At 45.0% G+C, this 16,250-nt stretch overlaps 1 protein-coding gene across 5 annotated transcripts in view; it reads left to right on the forward strand.

The window, feature by feature from the left end:
• zmym2 (zinc finger, MYM-type 2) overlaps positions 1 to 16,250 on the forward strand; it is a 237,603-nt gene that overhangs the window by 139,764 nt on the left and 81,589 nt on the right. For all 5 annotated transcript variants that reach the window (XR_011935198.1, XM_072476815.1, XM_072476811.1 and 2 more), the window contains one exon: positions 1,741 to 1,787. Coding sequence is in view for 4 of the 5 variants with exons in the window: in XM_072476815.1 (XP_072332916.1) it covers positions 1,741 to 1,787 (47 nt within the window). In the remaining variant the exon portion in view is untranslated. The remainder of the gene's footprint in view (positions 1 to 1,740; positions 1,788 to 16,250) is intronic.

The raw sequence follows: 16,250 nt of genomic DNA on the forward strand, positions 1-16,250 counted from the left end.
TTACACCACTATTGCAACTGTACTGCATAACTGCAAGCTCTCTAAAATTTGTAGATGAAATTGACAGTTGACCATCGGGTATTTACTTGTTTTGTGTGCCATTCAATTTGAAATTCCTTTTTTAAATTTGTAATTGTTAGATGGAAAAAAAATTATTTTTGCCTTTCCCCATCCTGTCCTGAAGCCTTTTGATTTGCTAGAATACATATGTGCCAGCTATTTGACCACTGGAGCATTACAACTGAACCAAATTTTGTCCCGCAGGTACTCAAATCAGTTTATTCATAGTAGTATAGAAATAAAAGAAGGAGCCGTTAATGGTGATCTCCCTCCCTGGCCAGTTTTTCCCCCATTACCACCATTGAAGTTGCTGGGGACAGAGGCCAATTTTATCAGCCCTGATGCAGGGTTGGTTGATATCAGCTCATTCACTGTAAACTGGCGATTGAAACTGGCAACTTCTGATTTGTTTGTGCTGGATTATATGGGGGGGTTTAAAGTTGTGCAAGGGACATTAAAATCCCAAACAGGATGCCTGCCCTGTTAAATTAATGGCTACTTAAAGTCTTATCCAACCGTTGCCTGTATTTTATCTGTGGCCACAAGTGGCCCACTGCATGCAGGCAACCCAGCCGCTTCAGCTGTGCATGGGCTGGTGAGGCAGGACTGGGAGTCTAGTTGGGGACACCATCTCGTCTCTGGAATCTGGCCCCACTTACCCTGCCCTGACCTTAGCTGGTGCCACTTTGACCACAGAGCTGCTTGCCATCCAGTTGGCTGGTAGCTCTCTTAAGATTTGTGGGGCGGCATGGTAGCACAGTGGTTAGCTCTGTGCTTCAGCTCCAGGGTCCCAGGTTCGATTCCCGACTTGGGTCACTGTCTGTGCTGAGTCTGGACGATCTCCCTGTGTCTGCGTGGGTTTCCTCCGGGTGCTCCGGTTTCCTCCCACAGTCCAAAGATGTGCATGTTAGGTGGATTGGCCATGATAAATTGCCCTTGGTGTCCAAAAAGATTAGGTTGGGTTACGGGGATAAAGTGGAGGTGTGGGCTTAAGTGGGGTGCTCTTTCCAAGGGCCGGTGCAGACTCGATGGGCCAAATGGCCTCCTTCTGAACTGTAAATTCTATGATTCTATGGGACATCCTTCCGAAATGGGGGTCGGAATTCTTGCACTAAAGCAATTAATACTGCTGCTTATGTTAAATTGCTGTACGGCAACTGGGGCTAGGGGTTGGACCTCGGTGCCTCATAAAATTTAGTCCATGACTTTGCTATTCACTGGGTGTTGTTGGATGGAAAATCATAGATATAGGGCAGTACAGTAGCACAGTGGTAAGCACTGCTGCTTCACAGCGCCAGGGACCCAGGTTCGATTCCCGGCTTGGGTCACCGTCTGTGCATTGTCTGCATGTTCTCCCCGTGTCTCCATGGGTTTCCTCTGGGTGCTCTGGTTTCCTCCAACATGTCCCGAAATGACGTACTTTTGGGTGAATTGGACATTCTGAATTATCCCTCCGTGTACCCGAACTGGCGCCGGAATGTGGCGACTGGGGGATTTTCACAGTAACTTCATTGGAGTGTTAATGTAAGCTTGTAACACTAATAAAGATTGTTGTTATTAAATATATTTCTCTTGTATTTCAGAATAAGATAGTGTAGAGCTAAAATTTGCCCATAATTCATTGAATTGGTTCATTTGAGTGATGATTTTGCCTAACTAAAGTATTGTTCCATTTTTCAGTTTCCGTTTCAGATCAAAATGTTCAGACCCAAGTTTTTAAAGTCACAGTAAGTATTGTCCAAATGAGTAAATTTCACATCTATGATTGTATTTGAACACGCTATTTTCCAGGTTTACCCAACACAAACCCTCTTTCTGCGTAATATTGATATTTTAGCAAAATGTGATAATTTGAATATTAATTACCACAACTAAATTCACACAAATTTTGCCATTGAATTATATATTTTATATACACACCATGAACACGAGATAGTAAAGACATGGGCCATTACAATTTATGTATTGCTGTTTAATTTAAGCACTCTTCTGACTGCTTGACTGGGTTCTATTTTTAACATTAATAACCTGGGACTCAAAAGAACCGAGGTGAATTAGATGTTTCTTGCGCCGAGCAGTTGCCATACCAAGCTGTGATGCAGCCAGATAGGATGCAACATGCCAAAATTCCTTAATTTCCTGAGGAAGTACCCGCACTGGCCTCCCCGAACAGGCACCGGAATGTGGTGACTTGGGGGCTTTTCACCGTAGCTTCATTGAAGCCTACTTGTGACAATAAGCGATATTCATTTCATTTTTTCATTTCATTTTCAAGTATAGGCGCTCTTGTCCTTTCTTGGTTGTAGCATCGACGTGGGTGGACCAGGACAGGATGTTGGTGATGTTTACACCTAGGAATTTGAAGCTGTCAACCATCTCCATCTTGGCACCATTGATACAAAAGGGGTGTGGATTAAGGGTCACTTCCTGAGTCGATGAGCAGCTGCTTAGTTTTGCTGATATTGAGGGAGAGAATGTTGTCATTGCACCATACCACTAAGTTCTCTAACTCCCCTGTACTCTGTCTCGTTGTTGTTTGAGATCCAACACACTACGGTCGTGTCATCAGCAAACCTGTAGATGGAATTAGAGCCAAATTTTGCTACACAGCCGTGTGTGTACAAGGAGTAGAGTAGGGGGCTCTGTACGCAGCTTTACGGGGCCCCGGTATTGAGGACTATCATGGCGGAGGCATCGTTTATCCTTACTGATTGCGGTTTGTGGGTCAGGAAGTCAAGGATCCAGTTGCAGAAGGGGGAGCCGAGTCCTAGGTTTTGGAGGTTGGTTAAGAGCTTGGCTGGCATTATGGTGTTGAAGGTGGAGCTGTAGTCAATGAACAGGAGTCTGATGTAGGTGTCCTTGTTGAGATGCTCCAGGGATACGTGTAGGGCCAGGGAGATGGCATCTACTGTGGACTGGTTGTGGCGGTAGGCAAATTGCAGTGAATCAAGGCAATCTGGGAATTTGGGGTTGATGCGTCTCATGACTAACCTCTCGTAGCGCTTCGTAATAATAGATGTCAGGGTCACTGGTCAGTCGGCGTTCAATTACGTTGCCGGTTCTTCTTTGGCACCGGTATGGTAGTGGTCTTGAAGCAGCTGGAAGCCTCGGAGCGGAGTAAGGAGAGGTTAAAGATGTCTGCGAACACACCCGCCAGTTGGTCCGCACAGCATCTGAGTGCACAACCAGGGACTCCCATCAGGACCCGTTGCTTTCCATGGGTTTACTTTCGAGAATGCCGATATAACGTCTGAGACTGTGAAGTTAGGTATGGGTGTGTCCGATTATTGGGCCAGGTGACATTGGTTCCTGCTCAAAATGAGCATAGAATTCATTGGAGAGGGATGCTCTGCGTTGCTTTGCAGCCCATTATATTGTTTAAGCCTGGCCACAACCAACAAGAGTTTGTGTCGTTAGTCTGGGACTCTAGCTGAGTCTGGTATTGTCTCTTGGCGTCTCAATGGCTTTGTAGAGGTTGTACCTAGATTTCTTGTAGAGGTCAGGGTCACCCATCCTCAGACCTGGACTTCAGTACGGAGTGGATGTCCTGGTTAAACCGTGGTTTCCAGTTAGGGAATGCACGTACTACCTTCTTTTTCATGCTGCCCTCAACACACATACTGATGAATTCTGTGACGGTAGTGGCATACCCGTCTCAGTTGGTCGCCGAGTTCTTGAAGATGGACCAGTCCATTGACTCCAAGTAGTCATGTAGGGGCTCTTCCGTTGCCTCAGACCAACATTCCACTACCTTTACCGGATCCTCCCACTTAAGTTTCTGCTTGTATGCCGAGCGAAGGAGCACTGCCTTGTAGTCTGATTTTCTGAACTGTGATCAGGGGATGGAGAGGTAGGCGCTCCTGATGGTTGAGTAGCAGTGGTCAAGAATGTTGGGGCCCCTGGTGGGACACGAGATGTGTTGGTGGAACTTTGGCAGGACTCTCTTGAGGTTGGCCTGGTTGAAGTCCCCGGCCACGATGAACAAGTCCTCCAGGTTGTTTATAGCAGTGTACAATTCATCAAGCACCTTCTTCACTTCTACCTGTGGCGGAATGTGGTCCACTGTGATGATGGCAGAAGTGAACTACTGCAAAGGTAGTATGGGCAGCACTTCACAGGTATTCTAGGTCCAGTAGTTCACCATGGATGTCACATCTGAGCACCAGGAGGAGTTGATGAGGAGACAAATCCATCCACCCTTTGCCTTGCCCGAAGATGCCATGCAGTCCATCTGGTGAATTGAGAAGCACTCGGGTTGTATGGCACAGTCGGGTGAGGCAGGAGTGAGCCAAGTCTCTGTGAAACAGAGCACACAGCAGTCTCTCACTTTCCTCTGGGAGGCAAGTCTCGCGTTAAGCTCGTCCAGCTTGTTTTTGATCGCTTGGACGTTTGCTAGGTGCTTGCTGGGGAGAGGAGACTTGAAACCACTTTGTTTTAGTCTCACCTGCAGACTGTACAGTCTTGCTGAAGAACCGGTCCCTCTTTTTGTTTACCCAGTACTATTGCAAAAATTGATACTTTGCTTTCAATCTGGTTTATTTAAATGGTACACCAAAACATGTCTTAAATACATACTAAAAATTTTTGTTGGGCAAATGGCAGATGGTCTTCAGAAGCATCATAAAACAAGTGTCTGGTTCTGTTTGCATGTTGGAAAAACCAATCGTACTAATGACTCAGCAGTTTAGTGATGGCCATTATATGGAGGATTTTAATGAAATGCAAACCAAATGTGGATTGCCATGTACTTCTAAATTGTTGCAGACGATGCAGTAAACAACCGGGTTTGAATTCGCACTCGCGATCATACCATTTTAAAGCTTGTTATGGGCCAGGGTTTAGAGAATCCCAAAGTGTATCATGGAGTTCACCTGACCCACAACTTTTAATAGATTGTGGTATGGGGAGCACACGGCTTACTCTACAGGTATGGTACAGCAGAAAATGGACCAGTTTTTTAAAACAAAACAATGTTTATTCTATGAACTCAAGTTAACCTTTCTAAAACAAACAGTGAACATCTTAGCAACCAGTAAATCAAATACACCCCCCAAAGAATAACCTGTATGCTGTCCTTTTTACCATCCAAAAGACTTAACAAACCTTCAAACAGGAGCACATTAGATTTATATTCAATACTGAGACCTTTTTACAATTCTGAGTTCTCCAAATGGTCCATAGATAGTCTTTGCGTGGCAGAGATCAACAGCAGTGCAGCTTACTGAAAGAACACAGGCACACCCAAGCTCTTCTCAAACTGAAACTCAAAAAGCAGAAGTAGAGCTCAGCTCCACCCACACTCTGACATCACTGCAGTAACATGAGCAACTCCATTTCTTAAAGGTACATTTCTTAAACACCCATTTCTTAAAGGATACTCTCACATGACACCTCCCCACCTCCCAGAAAAAAAAACCCATCAACTTCAAAATGGTTTAATTTTTCACCTTTTCACCATCCTTTAAGAAATGCACACAGTGAATATACTTTTTGTTTCAAAAACACAACACACGCAAACAGATATAAAAATATAGTCCATTTTTTTTCCTCCTTCCTCCAACTGAAATTCGCCTCGATTGACAGTCGCTTTGAACAAGAAGGTCTCTGCACGATCTGTCCATTGCTCCAAGCCTCGGCATTTCTCTTTAAAGTCAGATAATTTAGTTCAATCTGATCATAGAGTCCCTTGTAATTCTCCAACACAGGAGCATTGGTTATCACAGCTTTCAGGCAGTCAAATGCCTGTTGAAAGTCCGCTGTCCATTGAACTTTGCGACGGTTCTTCAGCAAGTCAATCAGTGGAGCAATCACGCTACAAAACATTTGCACAAATGATCGATCAAATCCACACATGCCACGAAATCGCATTATTTCCCTTTGTCTCGAGGGTATCGAAAACTCCTCCAGGAAAGTGATTTGGGCTTTTCCAAATTCACTTTTGGCTAGGTTTATCACCAAACCCGCCTCCAGAAGTCGATCGAATAACTCCATCAGATGTTTTAAATGTTCTGTCCATGTCTGGCTGCAAATTATCAGTTCGTCGATGTATACCACACAATTGGGTAATCCTGAAATAACTTTGTTAGTTAACCGTTGAAATGTGGCTGGGGCTTTTTTCATGCCAAATGGCATCACTTTGAATTAGTATATACCATCTGGAGTCACAAAAGCTGAAATCTCCTTCGCCCTTTCGGATAAAGGTACCTGCCAGTAACCTTTAAGTAAATCCAATTTGGAAATAAAAGCTGATTGTCCCACTTTCTCAATGCAATCCTCCAAATGTGGGATAGGATAAGAGTCCGTTCTTGTAACTGCATTAACCTTTATATAGTCCACACACAACCGTTGGGTACCGTCTGGTTTAGGCACCATCACTATGGGTGAGCTCCATTGGCTGCAACCCACTTCAATTATGCCATTTTTAAGCATACTTTCAATCTCTTTGTTAACCTGTGCCAATTTTAAAGGGTTAAGTCTGTATGGATGTTGTTTGATCGGAACAGCATTTCCCACATCTACATCATGTATAGCCATTTTAGTGCTTCCCAATTTATCTCCACAAACTTGCCCATGTGATATCAATAACTCTTTCAGGTCAGTTTGTTTTTCCTCTGGAAGATAACTCAACAATTTATCCCAAATTTTTAAGAACATCCTCATTTTCCAATTTAATTTGAGCTATGTCAAATTCACAGTCATCTGGATTTGGTTTGTCACTTTGAGTTAGAATAATTAAACCTCCTTATTCTCTCCTCTCCTTTCAAAGTACCTTTTAAGCATATTCACATGACACGCTCGGTGATTCTTCCTTCTATCTGGTGTTTTTACCGCATAATTCACCTCACTTAATTTCCTTTCAATTTGATACGGTCCACAAAACCTAGCTTTTAAAGGTTCACCTACCACTGGTAACAACACTAAAACTTTGTCCCCACTGGCAAAACTACGAACTTTGGATTTCTTGTCTGCTACCCGTTTCATCACATTTTGTGCATCTTTTTAATGTTGTCCAGCCAATTCACCTGCTCTATTTAATCATTCCCTAAAATTTGACACGTAATCCAATAATGTAATTTCCGATTTCTCACTCACCAATTTTTCTTTAATCAATTTAAGTGGTCCTCTTACCTCATGACCAAAAATTAGTTCAAAAGGACTAAATTTGGTTGACTCATTAGGTGCATCCCTAATTGCAAACAGTACGAATGGAATTCCTTTATCCCAATCCTCTGGATAATCTTGTCAATAAGCCCAAAACATTGTCTTTAATGTCTGATGCCAGCTTTCTAACGCTCCCTGCGATTCTGGATGGTATGCAGTTGATTTAAATTGTTTTATTCCTAAGCTATCCATAACTTCTTTGAATAACTTTGAGGTAAAATTTGATCCTTGATCCGATTGTATTTCTGTGGGTGGTCCATATCTAGTAAAGAATTAAAGTAACTCCTCAATCTTTTTAGCTGCAATATTACATACTGGTATGGCCTCTGGAAACCTAGTAGACACATCCATTATAGTCAAAAGATATTGATTCCCACTTTTTGTTTTAGGAAGCAGTCCTACGCAATCAATTAGGACCCTTGTAAAAGGTTCCCCAAATGCTGGAATGGGTATTAAGGGCGCTGGTTTTATCACTGCTTGAGGTTTCCCTATTACTTGACATGTGTGACATGATTGACAATATTTAACTACATCTTTATGTAGTCCAGGCCAATAAAAATGTTTCTGGATTTTAGCTTGAGATTTCCTTATCCCCAAATGACCTCCCACTGGTACCTCATGTGCAACTCGCAACACCTCCTTTCTGTACCCGACCGGCAATACTACTTGATGAACTTTTGCGCACTTTTAATCCGCCTGCATATGTACAAGTCTCCATTTTCTCATCAAGACATTACTTTTACGGTAATAACACTCTGGTATACACTCCGATTCCTCTTCCGTGTATGCTTTCTGATACATCCGTTTTATTTCTATATCCTTTTGTTGTAACTCTGCAAATTTTCCTGAACTAAAAATATCCGCCTCATCCTCCACCTGTTCTTGTTCTTTTTCAACCATCTGATCAAAAATCGTTTCTGATAATTGCACTTCAACTTCATCTTCACTCTTTGATTTCTCCTCTTGTCTTAACCTGTGACTTTGCGACCCTGTTACTGCACAATCCGGAAAAATCCCAGGATATTTGTCCTTCAACACTTCAGTTGTCTGATTTTCCACTGGCTTATCGACCACAGTGGGCATCACTCCCACTTGCGATCCAGCTATATCATAACCCAAGATAAACTGTATTCCTGGGCAAGATAATTTCTCTATTACTCCTACTACCACTTCACCACTCTTCACTGGACTTTCCAACCTTACCTTATATAATGGAACGCTACTCCTCTCACCCTGAATTCCACATATTGCCACCTTTTCTGGCAACATTCTTCCCAAACTACATAACTCCTCATCTCTTACCATTAAAGATTGACTAGCTCCCGTATCTCTTAAAATTGTGACTTCTTTACCTGCTCCTCCTGATACACATGAGTAAACTTTACCCACACAAGTAAATTCTTTAAAGAGATCTGGGACCTTCTTATCAATCACCTCTTGATCAGGCTGTACAATCTTTTGCACCTCCTCCGCTTCACTTGGGCTTTCCTTTACCACTTTAACAAACCCCACTGTCTTATCCTGTTTTACCACGTCTGCCTTCCCAGTGCTTTTCTTCAACCACCAACACTGTGACTTTACATGGCCTAGTTTATTACAGTGAAAACATTTGAAACTTTTCATGTCCCTTCCACCCTCCTGGATTTCTTTTTTAGTCTGACGTACACTCTCCTTAACATCTCCTATCAGATCATCTTTACCTCTACCACTTGAGTATTTCTCATGTCCCCAGTTTCTATCCCTCCCAGGCTGAAACTGATGTCGGAAACCAAGCTTTGATTTATGAACTAATTCATAATCACCTGCCATTTCTGCTGCTAACCTCGCAGTTTTAACCCTATGCTCTTCCACATGAGTTCTCACTACATCAGGAATTGAATTTTTAAATTCCTCCAAAAGTATAAGTTCTCTGAGAGCTTCATACATTTGATCTATTTTCAAAGCCCTGATCCACCTATCAAAATTACTCTGATCCTTTCAAACTCCATGTATGTTTGACTAAATTCTTTCCTTAAATTTCTAAACCTTTGTCTGTAAGCTTCAGCCACTAGTTCATATGCACCTAAGATGGGGTTTTTCACCTCCTCATATGTCCCAGATACCTCCTCCAGTAGTGATGCAAACACTTCACTAACTCTACCTACCAGCTTTGTTTGAATCAGTAATACCCACATGTCCTGTGGCCATTTCATTTGTTTAGCTACCTTCTCAAATGACATGAAAAATGTTTCTACCTCCTTCTCGTCAAACCTTGGCAATGCTTGGACATATTTAAATAGATACCCACCAAGCCTTCGACTTTGACGCTCTTTCTCACTATCCTCATCACTATCATCCAACTGTACGTTTCCCTTTACGTCTGCCAATTTTAACTGACTCATATTCCATGGCCATTTTCTGAAGTTCGAACTCTCTCTCTCTCTCTCTCTCTCTATCTTTTTCCCTGATCTGTATCTCCCTCTCTCTTTCTTTTTATTCTGCTCGGGCTATTCTTTCTTTTCTCCTTTATTCGCTCGCCTTTTCTTTTTCCTCTCTCTCTCGTTCATATTCAAGCTGCTTCAATTCTTTCTCGTGTTCCATTTGTTTAATTTGCAACTGAGGTTTTGCCATTTCCAATGAGTCAAACTCTTATCTCAGGCAACTTTAAATGCTTAACCACCGCCATAATTACTTCATCTTTTCGCATTTTGTCAGGTAATGTTAACTGCAATGTTTTTGCCAAATCTAACAGTCTGCTTTTAGTCTCTGTCCGTAAGGTGCTGCGTGTGACCGTCTCACCCCAAAAAACTTCTGAGCCTCTGAAAGAGCCATTGTCCACAACACACTCCCCACTTAAACTAAAATACCACACCTGAAAAGCAACCACAATATGCTCACCCCTCACTGTCTTTAAGTTCATTAAACCAATCCAACAGATAGACTTTATCCCCCCGAGCCCCAATTGTTATGGGCCAGTGTTTAGAGAATACCAAAGTGTATCAAGGAGTTCATCTGACCCACAATTTTTAATAGATTGTGGTATGGGGAGCACACGACTTACTCTACAGGTATGGTATAGCAGAAAATGGACCAGTGGTTTTTAAAACAGAACAATGTTTATTCTATGAACTCAAGTTAACCTTTCTAAAACAAACAGTGAACATCTTGGCAACCAGTAAATCAAATACACCCCCCAAAGAATACAACACTAAATAACCTATATGCTGTCCTTTTTACCATCCAAAAGACTTAACAAACCTTCAAACAGGAGCACATTAGATTTATATTCAATACTGAGACCTTTTTACAATTCGGAGTTCTCCAAATGATCCATAGATAGTCTTTGTGTGGCAGAGATCAGCAGCAGCGCAGCTCACTGAAAGAACACAGGCACACCCAAGCTCTTCTCAAACTGAAATCACAAATCAGAAGTAGAGCTCAGCTCCACCCACACTCTGACATCACTGCAGTAACATGAGTAGCTCCATTTCTTAAAGGTACATTTCTTAAAGGGTACTCTCACATGACAAGCTCTACTGGTGTCTTGTAACTGCTTCATTATTTACAGTGGTGAATAAATTCTGATCTAATAACACAAGGATATTATTAAACTGGAAAGAGTGCAGAAGAGATTTACTAGGATGTTGCCGGGACTTGATGGTTTGAGTTATAAGGAGAGGCTGGATAGACTGGGACTTTTTTCCCTGGAGCGTAAGAGGCTTAGGGGTGATCTTATAGAGGTCTATAAAATAATGAGGGGCATAGATAAGGTAGATAGTCAACATCTTTTCCCAAAAGTAGGGGAGTCTAAAACTAGAGGGCATAGGTTTAAGGTGAGAGGGGAGAGTTTCAGAAGGGCCCAGAGGGGCAATTTCTTCACTCAGAGGGTAGTGAGTGTCTGGAATGGGCTGCCAGAGGTAGTAGTAGAGGCGGGTACAATTGTGTCTTTTAAAAAGCATTTAGATAGTTACATGGGTAAGATGGGTATAGAGGGTTATGGGCCAAGTGTGGGCAACTGGGACTAGCTTAATGGTAAAAACTGGGCGGCATGGACTGGTTGGGCCGAAGGGCCTGTTTCCATGCTGTAAACTTCTATGATTCTAAGTAAGTGCAGGTTTCTCTAAAGCAAAGCCATAAAGTGTAAACAAAACAAATAGCTCATTTTTGGACAAAATTGAATGAAAATTAGAGAACATTTTTAAAATTTGGTTTCGGAATATGGGCTACCATTTATTGTCCAGCCATAGTTGACTTTATCCTCTCTTTGCCCCATGCCCCTCCCAGTCAGGGCAGTGATGCTGAGAGGGTCCAATTATGATAATGCCAGGGAAAGTAAGTTAGACTCTTGTTGGAGATGATCATTGTCTCCGGTTTCTGTAATGCAAATGTTGCTTGCCACTTACCAGCCCAAACTTAGATGTTGCCAGGCTTGCTGCATGCAAGAACTGCTTCATTAACTAAGGAATTGTGAATGGCGTTAAATGTTGTGCAAGCAGCCTTCTGTCTGATCTTATAAGGGTTAGAAGCCCATGATGAAAACAGTTGGACCGAGGGTGCTGCCCTGAAGAACTCCAGCAGTGATGTCCTGTGGCTGAGTTAAATGGCCTGTAATGACCACAACCAACTTCCTATCTTGCTAGTCATGGAGGAGTTTTCTCCCTGTTTGTCATTGATTTAAGTGTCTTTTGGTCTCTTGGTGCCACAATTGTATCGTAGAAAATAGAAGCAGGAGGAGGCTATTCGCCCTTCAAGCATGCACCACCATTCATTATGATCATGGCTGATAATCCAGTTCAATACACTGATTTCCCCCCCCCCCCCCCTCTCCATATTCATTGATCTCTTTAGCCCCAAGAATTATATCTAATTTTTTGAAATTATATAACGTTTTGGCCTCAACTACTTTCTGTGGCAGCAAATTCGCCACTCTGGATGAAGAAATTTCTCCTCACCTCAGTCCTAAAAGGTTTACCCCTTATCCGAGTTCTGCACTCACCCACCATTGGGAACATTCTTCCTGAATCTAACCTGTCTAATCCGATTAGAATTTTCTAATCCTAATTATTAGATCATTAGTTTCTATGAGGGCCCCTCTCACTCTTCTAAATTCCAATCAATATAACCTTAACCTACTTCTGGTGGCGGCCATGATGTGAGTGGTCGCACATTTGGTAGCTCCCGCTTGCGACGGTGTTTTTGGACCTTTTGCCCGATTAACGGGCGGATATTTTGATGGGAAAAGGAGCAGGAGTGATGGAGGAAGAGTTTGTTCCGTCGCTGGATGGATTCATGGTCAAGAAGTAGTTTTAGGTGAAAGGAGCTGTCGGAGCGAGCATCTTTTCCTGCGACGCAGGAGAAGATGGAGGAGGGCAAGGGATCGGCCCTACCATCTCAGTGATGTATGGAACAGCTGGTGGACTTCAACAAGACGTTCACCCAGCAGAGGAAGAAGTCTCTGGAAGACCTGACAAGGACGGTGGATCCGCTTAAGCCCGCGTGGAGATGAGGTTGGCGTCTCAAAGCCAGGCGATCCAGAAGGTGGAGGAGACGGTGGGGATGCATGAGGAGCAGCTTACTTCGTTGGAGGGTGAGATGGGGTGATGCGGGATATCCAGAAGCGGTTTCAGGAGAAGGTGGAGGATCTGGAGAACCGCTCCCAGAAACAGAACCTGAGCATCGTGGGGTTACCAGAGGGCATAGAGGGAGCGGGCGCTGGCTCGTATGTGGCCAAGATGTTGGAGACGTTGCTTGGAGAGGGGGTCTTCGAACATCCCCTGGAGGTGGACCGAGTGCGCACAATGCTGATGAGGAAGCCACAAGGTAACGAGTCGCCGAGGGTGATGGTGGTGCGGTTGCACCAGTTTCTGGGCAAGTAGCAGATCCTGAGGGTGCGCCAGGCAGACGAGGCGGTATACCTGGGAGTGCAGCGAACTTCGAGTTTACCAGGACCTTGGTGTGGAGCTGCCCAAGAGGAGAGCGGGCTTTAACAAAGTGAAGGCTGCCCTCTTGAAGAAGGGGGTAAAGTTTGGGATGCTGTACCCGGCTCTCCTCTAGGTGACCTACAATGGTCGAGAATATTATTTTGGGATGCCAGAGGAAGCAATGGAGTTTGTGAGGGACAATGGACTGGCAGGACAAGGAGGACATTGAACTTTGGAGGAGGTGCTTTTTTTCTCTCTTTGGGGGCCATTGTCCTTTGTTTTTCTGTGGGGGTTGGGGGAGTTCTTTTCTCTTTCGGTCTTTGAATGTTGATGTTGTTCGCACCAAGATATTTGTTGGAGGCGGGGGCGGCTGGAGGGAGAAATCAGTGGGGGCGGTAGGATGCTAGGCAGGGGCTGCCAGGCTAGCTGGGCAGGCCAGTTCAAGGAAGTGCAGTTGGGCATGAGCAGGTGGTTAGAATGCTGATGGGGGTTAGGGTTGATGTTCTCTGGGGGAGAGGGGTGACTGCTGACAGGGGAGGAGCTTTTGAAATGTGGCATGAAGGAGTGTCTCTCTCTCGTTGTCTCTCTCTCTCTTTGTCTCTCCCTCTCTCTGTCTGTCTCTCTCTCGTTCTTTTTCTCCCCCCCCGACCAGGCTGGTTACATGGAAGGGTGTTTAATGAGGTGAGGGAGCAGGGGGTGCACTCCCTTACGCTGTCACAGGCCTCAATCTCCTTAATTTTAACGAGCATCAAGGATCCAGAGCAGTATGAGCCCTACAGGCCAATTTATTTGTTAAATGTGGACGCTACGTTGTTGGCCAGGTTCTTGGCCTCAAGGATTGAAGACTGTGCCGGGGGTGATAGGGGAGGGCCAGACGGGGTTTGTTAAGTAGAGGCATTTGTCGGCTAACATCAGGCGGTTGTTAAATGTTATAATGATGCCCCTGGAGGGACGAAGTGTGGAGGTGGTGGTCACCATGGATGCAGAGAAGGCCTTCGACTGGATGGAGTGAGACTATTTGTGGGAGGTCCTGGGGCGGTTTGGGTTTGGGCAGGGATTTGTGGATTGGGTCCAGCTGTTGTACTGGGCAGCAGTAGCGAGTGTGTGAATGAACCGGGTAAGTTCGGAATATTTCAGGCTGCATGGGGTGCGAGGCAGGGATATCCACTCTCGCCATTGCTCTTTGCCTTGGCTATAGAGCCATTGGCAATGGCGCTGAGAGCGTCATGGGACTGTCAGGGGAATGTGGGAGGGTGGAGCACCCGGTCCCGTTGCACGCGGACGATCTGATGCTCCATATGTCAAACCCTTTGAAAGGTATTGGGCCAATTCATAGAATCGTAGAATTTACAGTGCAGAAGGAGGCCATTGAGTATGCACCAGCCATTGGAAAGAGCCCCCTACCCTATCCCAGTAACCCCACCCAACCTATTTCTGAACACTTAAGGGCAATTTAGCATGGCTAATCCACCTAACCTGCACATCTTTGGACTGTGGGAGGAAACCGGAGCACCCGGAGGAAACCCAGGCAGACACGGGGAGAACGTGCAGCCTCCACACAGACAGTGACCCAAGCCGGGATTCGAACCTGGGACCCTGGAGCTGTGAAGCAACTGTGCTAACCCCAATGCCATTGGAGGAATTTGGCCGGTTCTCGGGATATAAATTGAATATGGGGAAGAACGGGGTTTTTCCGATTCAAGCGAGGGGGCAGGAGAAGAGGCTGGGGGAGTTACCATTTAAAGCAGTGAGGGCGAGGTTTGGGGTATTCAGGTGGTGCAGGAGCAATTGCACAAGCTGAATTTGGCTTGGTTGGTGGAACAGATGAAGGGGGATTTTAGGAGGTGGTATGCGTTCCCGCTGTTGCCGGCGGGACAGGTGCAGTCAGTGAATATGGCTGTTCACCCGAGGTCCTTGTTTGTGTTCCAGAATCTCCTTGATCTTTATCCCTACGGCTTTCTTTAGGAGGGTGAATGCACTGATTTTGGAGTTTGTTTGGGCGGGTAAAGCCCATGGGTGAAGAAGGTGCTGCTGGAGCAGGGTCGAGGGGGATGGGGGGCGGGCGGGTTAGCTCTTCCAAATTTGTTAAATTGCTATTGGGTGGCGAATATTGCCATGGTTAGGTAGTGGGGGGGAGGGGTCAGGATGGGAGCGGATGGAGGCTGTCTCTTGTAAAGACTAGAGTTTGGGGCACTTTTGACGGCGCCTCTGCCATTCTCGCCGGCCAGGTACTCCACAAGCCCAGTAGTGGTGGCAACCTGAGGGTGTGGGGACAGTGGCGGCAGCACCTGAGGCTGGAAGAGGCCTCGGTTTGTGCACCGATCTGCGGGAATCATAGGCTTGCTCCCAGGGGGCTGGAAGAGGGGTTTCAGGGGTGTGAACGGGTGGAGAACGGTTTGGGGACCTATTCGTTGGGAGCAGCTTCTCGAACTTTAGAAGGGTTGGTGGAGGAATTTGAGTTGTCCGCCGGGAATGGGTTCCAGTATTAACAGGTGAGGGATTTTGTCCGGAAGCAGGTGCAGTCCTTTCCTCACCAGCCGCTACAGGACAAAGTGGTGTCCAAAAACAGTGGTAGGTGGGGTAAAGTGTCGGAAAGTTATAAGGAGTTGATGGATTGGGAGGGAACCCCGATAGAGGTAGTGAAGTGGAAGGAAGAGTTGGGGATGGAGGTGGAGGCTGGGGTGTGGGAGGAAGCTTTGAGGAGAGTGAACGCATCCTCGTCGTGTGCTGGGCTTAGCCTTATTCAGTTCAAGGTGGTTCACAGGGCACATATGACTGTGGCCAGGATGAGCAGGTTTTTTTTGAAAATGTGGAGGATAGGTGTGGGCAGTACGCGGGTTAGCCCATGAATCATGTCCACATGTTTTGGGCTTCTCAGAAGCTTGGGGGATTCTGGCAGGGGTTTGCCAACATTTTGTCAGCGGTCTTTGAGGGTGAAGGTGATCCCCCAGTCCAGAAGTGCCAATCCTTGGAGTGTGAGAAAATCTGGGAGTCCAGGAGGTTTTGTTTTAGGGTTGTGTTTGATGTGTAAATATATAAATGCCTCAATCAAATATTTTTCAAAAAAGAATATAATCCTAACCGAATTAGTTTCTCCTCATATGACAGTCCCACCATCCCAGGAATCAG

Source organism: Scyliorhinus torazame, chromosome 15, assembly GCF_047496885.1.
Source record: "Scyliorhinus torazame isolate Kashiwa2021f chromosome 15, sScyTor2.1, whole genome shotgun sequence".
NCBI classification, from domain to species: domain Eukaryota; kingdom Metazoa; phylum Chordata; class Chondrichthyes; order Carcharhiniformes; family Scyliorhinidae; genus Scyliorhinus; species Scyliorhinus torazame.